Genomic DNA, 8,040 nt, shown 5'->3' on the forward strand with positions numbered 1-8,040 from the left:
CTCATCATTTCCTGTGATGTTTATATAGGCTGTTATAATCCTTAAATGCATCACTGATAGATATAGCTTTCCACAGCCTCCTCGTTTTTTTTTTTTTTTTTTTGCGACGTGCGTCACTCATTGGCGCGCATCAAAGACGCAAAGGCGCAATTGATTACCGAGGTCTGCGCAGACCGGGTCGGCATTTGGAATAAACATCGTCGCAGTATCACTGCCCTCTGTCTATCTTTATTATAAGCGCGCGTCGCTCCGCCCTCCTACCTGTAAATCTGCCCGCTCTCCTCTGGAGCGGATCTGACAGGCGCTCTCTCTCAGCTGGCCGCTCCGTGCCAGGGCTGCGGGGGATCGAATGGAGACAGTGACATCCACCCGAGCGCTCGTCCTTTTTACGCAGAATTGACAACGAAAACGCCCGCAAGATTATGTAGTCCTCATCGCTGCACAGACAGTCAACCAATTGTGGAATTCAATTATCTTTTATTCGTTTATTTTTTCTTTTCTTTTTTTCTTTTTGTTGCCACCCGTTCACAGTCGATTGACGCGTAAAGAAAGTGAAATCGATCGATCGAATTCGCCGCCTGCTTATTGACAGAACCCCGTGAATGGAAGACGGCTAGAGAAGTCGCCTCGCCGAGAACAGGCTGCGAACATTTCTCACTGGTTGTGTTTACTACAACTCGACGTATCATTGGCAGCCTTCGACGGCTGCAAACGACGCCGTCTTCACCATGGCTTTTGGCGTGAGAGAGCCAGAAACCCCCTCGGTCTGAGACGCGGTTAAGATTCGTCAATATTGCGGATTTAAATGCCTCTATCCAAGGGACACCGACCCGCTATTTTGGTCAGGTTCGCGTGTGCGGTGCCTCACGCTGTCACGAATAAACGATTCATAGGCTGCTAAACTACAGAAAGAGACTACATCGAGTGGGTGAGCACAATTTACAGGGAAGAGTTTTTTTTTTCTGTTTTTTTTTTGTCTCGAGCAATATGGCTGGTGAGTGGGGCTGGGGACGCTGGCACAGGCTCTCCAAGGCTCCTAAATGCTAGCTGAGGCAGGTGGCACCGTTCCACATGGAAGCGACAGCTCTATGAGGACAAGCAATATCAATAATAATCGAAATCCGGGCTCTTCAATCTTAATATCCAAGATGGAAGACGTTGTCATCCCGTTCTCGTCCGAGGTGCCCTGCGACAATAATGGACAGCGCATGTGGTGGGCATTCCTCGCCTCCTCCATGGTGACGTTTTTTGGGGGTCTCTTCATCATCCTGCTGTGGAGGACACTCAAATATATGTGGACCGTTTGCTGCCACTGCAACGTCAAACACAAGGTATGGCCCACTGTCAGTTTGGGGATGTGGAAATCTCATAAAACGCCTCACACAAAACCACTGATGCACATATATATAGTATGCTTTAATTAAAATAAAAAAAACTTGTTCTGTAACGGCCTGCATTGTGAAAATGACATGCCACTTCGATGGCTTCCTCATAATCTGCAGCCACCAAACGGATATCCAGTGCCAACTGCAGCACTGCCTTTTTATAATGAACGCATCCCTTGAATACGATTGTTGTTATCCGTTGGCTGTGTTTACCAACTCCCACTCTTGAATGAAGGGGGTGGTGTTGCATGACAGATGCGGGTGGGATGAGAGGAGAGCAGCTCCTTCATTTTATTTTGCTTTGCTTCAACGTGCATCATAGTAGCCCATCCTCATGACACACCAGCTCTTGATTTCTAGGGTGAAAATAGACGTTTCGGGGGGGGGGGGGGGGGGGGGGGGGGAGCCACTAGTTTCATGTACCAGGGTAACATTCCACCAGTGAGCCCACGATGAAGTCCATTGGGACTTTAAATGCAGACCCAACGACGTCAAGGCTGTCGCTTTCATAGCATGCAACAACTCTGCAAAAATATAGTCCATGGAAACATCATTTCTTCTCGCAGCTGTCTGTTATTAACCGTTTTAATTTGTACAATCAGTGGTTGCTGTAATGTGTTTTTGCTGCACATTGAATATCTTTGCGGAATGATGAACGTAACCCGTCTGCAGGACTGATATAGAAATGGGATGAAAAAGGGTGACTGCCCATTACTTTGCTTGGGGTGGCCTGCTTCAGCGATGAATCATGGCTGATTCACATGTGTAGTAAAGCCTGCTTCATACATGACTCACACACTTGTGTATAGTGCAAGTGGTCCCCTGGCTGAACATAGGGTAATGTTGACTGAACATAGGGTAATGTTGGCTGAACATTGGGTAATGTTGACTGAACATAGGGTAATGTTGACTGAACATAGGGTAATGTTGCTTAGAGTGTGCGAAACATGGTCTGTTCTTTTTCTCTCTTGGAATGAGAATGTTTTATACAACAAAGCAAGTGCTGTGACAGCGTGAGTCTGTCATCAGCATTAATTTAAGCACAAAGGGGGTTGAAAAGAGGATGGAGTGACACTGATGGCTGGAAGAAGGAGGGAGCAACGGTGAGCTCCCTCATCCTTTTGATGTGTTTGGGTTGTGTCCAATTCAAGTAGATGAGCCGTGCCCCTCCTGCTGCTCGTCTCCCATGTCCTTTTGGTGGCCTTGGCCCTTTTCTGCCCGTTTCTGTTTGGTATTATGACAGGTGGAAGACGGGGCATAGAGTCATCATCCTTAACTGACAAAAACAGCAGAAAATAGCCTTCATTGCTCATGCTTAAAGCCATTGAACACCAATTTGATCGTTTCAAATGTGATATTGCATACATTTATGAATTATGTAAATGGTTTATCTGAGAGATATTCTAAATAATAGTGATACTTAATTTCAATCACATCTCCCAGCCCCACACTTACCAACATGCACAAAATAAAGAAATCCCATTACAGATATGTTCAATTAAGCTGTGATGGATCTAGATTTTGGATAGGACGTGAACATACGCAGATTGTCCAGCGTATGTTCTTTTGGCTGCATATTGAAAAACAAAATGTGACATTTACATGATATCAGATTTAAAATAGGCCTCTGGGAGACCAAAAATGGTCCCGTCTAAACCGCTCCTATTTACATTGAGAGATAACGCTGCCTGTTATGCTAGTTAGGTTATTACTTGGCTGTCGGCCTCATGTCAGTTTGTTACGCTCATGAATCCCATGTATCAGAGATGGCACCCAACCATATGCCATCCTGCATACTTCTAACCGTCTTGCTCGGAAAGTGATGGAAGTAAACCATGCAATTATAATGAGGTATCCATCTTGTGACTGCTGGTGGGTATCTGGTTGCGTCTCATCTCTTGCAAAAGAGGAGAAACTGGAATAAAATGAAAGCACGTTTCAGTTTGCACTCCCCCCCCCCCCCCCCCCCGTGCTGCTGTGCATGGAAAGGCAGAGCCATCCCGTTAGGTGACTTTGGTTGGCTTGACACTTGGCTGCAGAGGGAAAAGGCTTGTTAGGAGTATTAAGAAGGGGAAACTGGATCTGTGTTCAGCTGACTAGCGCGGCCGGCTAAGTTGGCATGTGTCAGAAACAGGATGCATAGGTGGCGTTGACGGGCGGTGGGCTTTCTCTGGCTGTACTGTGAACCTGGAATCCGAGGCAAGGGAATGGAGGTGGAAACTCTGAGAGAGACACAGGAGGAAGTGGAAACAGGGGGTGTGAGGGTGTCAGAAGGGTTTTGAGAGGGGGTGTTGCATTGCATGGTGTCCTCCTGTGCTCTGTCATTGACACACAGCTGTGTCCTAATTCTTTTAAATGGCCCTCTTCTCCGTCAGGATTATAAGGGAGAGGTCATGGGTCATATACATCATGCTGGAGGAAGGAATGAGATAAGTGGATGCAGCAAAGAAAAACGTGCAGTGCAACTTTTTGAGACGTCTGGACTGTTTAAAAGACAGTAGTCTGATGGTCACCGGGTATAATCAACTTTTTACCTTTTTATCGTTCTAAAACAAGACGGGGAAATCATATTAGAGACAACAACAACACAATGTTTTATGGTGCTGGTGCTGTCTACCGGGACTAAAAAAGCAACATAAAATGAAATAAACCCACCAAACCCACATTGATTTTCTTTTTTTAACACTTTAATGGCAACATTTATGGCACCATTTATCTGCTGGGTGTTTCAGAGTGCTCCAGTGCCATTTTTAAACCGCATATCAAACACATTTGTTATTGATTTTCCCTACACTACGTCGCTCTGCAAACACCAGTTATCAGGCTGTCTGGATGAGCTTCATTATTTCACTCTCTTTTCACAGTGCAGTCTCGAGACTTCACACATTCTAAATAAGGGGTTTCCTACTCAGGGAAAGACTCACTCAAGACAATGCTAATGCATATGCATGACGGGAATGGAAGCACAACCGGTGGAGGAAACCACTTTCATGTTGCAAGGCTTGTTGGCTCTATATTCCCTTTCTTTTGGTCTTGTTGAATACTTCGAGTTTTGTGCTGTTTTCTGTGCTGCTTCACTGCTGTATGGTTATCTAACGGTCTAGTTTTCTACTCTGCGTCATGCCACCTCCAGGAGTTCTTATATGATGCCTCTGTTATTTGGGATGCGTGGGGAGGAGGAGTATTGAGGCTTTGCATTTGTGGCACCAATCTCTGTTCAAACATGAATGGCACAACGGCTCTCTGAAAACACGGCTTTATTCGAAAATTAGAAATACCTGACATGGTCTGTTGTAGGTCTGGGGATTTAAAAATGTCTCATTCCAAATAACTCTTTTATTAGAGCTGAAAGGAATAGTTGATCATAAAAGTATGATCATAAACAGAATATCTTTGGGTTTTGGACTGTTTGTTGAAAAAAAAAAGACTGATTTTAAGATTTTAAGTTGACCTTTAGGAGAAATTTTGAAACATTTAAATAAATGAAATGATGAAATGAAACTATCTTTGGTCTTTGTGAGCTGGTAAATTAGGCAGTAGGTAACGTCAGCTAAGTCTTTAACAATAACTTATATTATGCACTATTAGCCGTCATGTGACTGACCAGTTAAAGTGATTTGCTTGCTGAAAAAGTGACATTTTTATGTGGATATAATGTAGCTGAGGGTCGCAACTAGTTTGCGTTACTTTACACAAGAGACAGCATTGACAGGTGTTTAGATCATCTTCAGGCGAACAGTCGGCAGCTCTGCGTCAGTAAGAGGAGGAGCTGTTAGTGAACTTGAGATGGAGCGATAACTGGCATCTGTCATAGAGCAGTAAGGAGGGAGACGGTTCAGTCTTCAATGTACATGGAGTGGTTAAAGTATAAGCATCAGCTGCAAACTGGTCCGAACCAACGATCCAGAGGCACCGTACAAGCCAAGTGTTTCAATCCAAGCCCCCAAACTACACAATATATCACTGTGTCATAGTGAGATATAAATGAGGACTACAAAAATACAACTCCAAACAAGTACAACAAAAGTACAACAGCCTCCCCCTCACCCCCCTCAGGTGCAACATGGACTGTTTTATATGCACTGTAGAGCAAACAGCCGACAGGATTGTATAGTTCTTTCTCTCCAAACAGCTCAACAAGAGCGTTGTTGGAGCTACAGTACCTGCTCCGCCCGTACAATCTAATCTTGATACTACCTTAAGTCTTAATGCTTTAAACTATACTTTTTTGCTACAGAAATGTTGTCTTATACATTTCTATTTACCAAATACTTACTTACCACTGCTGTCCTCTTTTGCTCCAAGATCATTTGTATTTAGCTCATGCGTTTTCTCATGTTTGTTTGCTGCTCCGCCAGCCCAGCGTCCCCATGGCAATCATGGGATCATTAAAGTTTCATCTTATCTAATGAGAGTTTGATGTGCTGTGCCTTGGTTCTTCCTCACTGAGGGCCAGACTCTGCTCCTGTGATGCGACTAATAAAGACGTGGGGGGAGGAAACATCTGGTGCCTATAGGCTCCATTTTCTCCGGCCCTTGTCAGTTTGCAGTTCGAGGGTTTATGATGAAGCACACCTATTATCACTAAGCTACTAACATTAAGTGTAAAGGCTGAGACGTTTTCTTTAAATCTGCTTTTCTAACCACGAGGACAAACCCATCTTATGATCATGGGATGGCAGCGTTTGGTGAATTTTAAATCATCACAAGGCATTTCCATAAATGAAGATTGAGATTGATATTTTATTCACGACGGCTTTGCCTTCACTGCAGAGCAATTAATCAAACCTGAGTTTGAAACCCGCCTCACTGTTTGCATGTGTCCGAGTCCGTGTCTACATTTGAGTTCGCCTATGTGACAAGGAAAAGCCCAAACTATGGCAGGGTGAACGAGGTATGCTGGGACTCTCTTCACTGCGCTTACCTTTTAAGTGGACTGGATTGCGGAGGTTCCTGCAGAGAGGAACTGTTGTGAGCCTGTGTATTCTTTTTTTGCTTGGCAACAGACCAGCTGCATTTCGCCAGAGCAGCACAGAGCACACACCCTGACATCAGCTGTCGCTCTCACTACCCTCAGCCTAACTTTGCCCAGCTCGGCCCACGCCGGCTTATTGAATTCCAGAGCTAATTGAAGAAATTAATTGAGTACACGAGTACCACTGGATCACACAAGACACTTGATAAAGACTTATATGGCTTCAGCTATCGGTTATTTTAGTAATCAAGTAAGCTGACGATTATTCTCTCTTCTAAAATAATATTATCTGTCAAAACTAAATCCATTTAGTACATTGAGTGTCATTTTACATTCTTGATTCCAAGGCTACTAACTTTTTTCACTTCTGTCTCTAAAATTATCAACTGTTCCTGTAAAAAAATCAAAATGTTATCCTTTTACGTTGTCATCTATCGGGGTTATTTGCTATAGTAGTTTTAATAATGTATTATAAGCCTTTTAGAGCTAGCGTTAGGGTCAGGTATTCAAGTCTCTCACCAAAACCTAGATTTTACAAGACTACATTTGAACACATCATGATAACGTTATAATTTACCCTCGCCGTATACTATTTTTTTTATTGATAGAGCTTAAACACATCATAATATAACTCAATGTAACCTCCGTACATTAGCTGGTAGGTCCGTCATTTAGCCAAGCAAGACTGTGTCAAACCCCGAGGAAGAGCGCAGGAATATGAAGACAATTTGACAAAGTGGCCAAACCGTGGATTTCCTCAGGCAAATGTTTAAGCCCTTAAGACTTGCTGTGCACACACAGTACGGCTATATTTATGTACACTTCCTTAGCTTTCGATGTCATCTCAGGAATGTGTGTATAGGAGGACCACTATATTCTTGCGACCAGTGGCAACCAGAGTTGCATGTGTCTTGTCAAGTGTTGTTGACACTTGATGGGAGTGAGCATGTCTCACAGCTGTCCCGGGGCAAAGCGTGACCAGTTTCCACCACAGCAGGCATGCCTGTCCCCAGCCCCTCTTACCAGGAGTAGGGCTGCAACTAAAGACATTTTCACTACCATCAAGTTTGTTGATGAATTGATTATTTAATTAGTCTGTAAAATGGCAGAAAATTGTTAAAAACGGTCCAAACTCCAAAGATATTCAGTTTACAATGACACAAAATAGAGGAAAGCAGTAACACACAGTCAATTGTATGTACGCTTTCACAAACTTGCTCTGTCCAGCATCACCGATTAACTTTCTATGTACATACTCTAATATGGAGTGTGTGACTCATGGGTTATTCTTTAGCGGAGATCCTCCCTTTTCAAGGCCCTAATCCCGAATTCTCTGGGCCTGGTTTGATGGCCATCTAGGGACAACTGTAGTGTGCCATGCTGATGTATGGTAATCCACAGACAAGGAGAGGCTATATATCAGGCCAGACTATGTATATCATGAGGCAGACACAGAGGTCAACCCCCCTTTACCCAAACCGTGCTCCCCTGCTGTCATGCTGTTATGTCTTCTTTGGCCAGTCACCGGACTATTAAAAGGACTTCCACACCCAAGGAACTATTCAGAGGTTAAAGGTTAGAGGGGACGGGTATACCTGGCTCCACATGGGGGAAAAGTGCGAGACAGGCATTCCCACCATTAGAAATGTGTGATAGGCTCTAAGTCACCTGATCCTTGCC

General features: G+C 44.0%; 1 protein-coding gene across 4 annotated transcripts in view; it reads left to right on the top strand.

Moving 5' to 3' along the window:
• Window positions 1-1,040: 1,040 nt before the first annotated feature.
• The window catches only part of kcnma1a (potassium large conductance calcium-activated channel, subfamily M, alpha member 1a), a gene marked incomplete at both ends in the record, with an annotated part of 121,974 nt that continues 114,974 nt past the window's right edge, over window positions 1,041-8,040 (top strand). For all 4 annotated transcript variants that reach the window (XM_079168770.1, XM_079168769.1, XM_079168768.1 and 1 more), the window contains one exon: window positions 1,041-1,331. In XM_079168770.1, the coding sequence (XP_079024896.1) occupies window positions 1,041-1,331 (291 nt within the window). The remainder of the gene's footprint in view (window positions 1,332-8,040) is intronic.

Source organism: Pholis gunnellus, assembly GCF_910591455.1.
Source record: "Pholis gunnellus genome assembly, chromosome: 11".
In the NCBI taxonomy this organism is placed as follows: domain Eukaryota; kingdom Metazoa; phylum Chordata; class Actinopteri; order Perciformes; family Pholidae; genus Pholis; species Pholis gunnellus.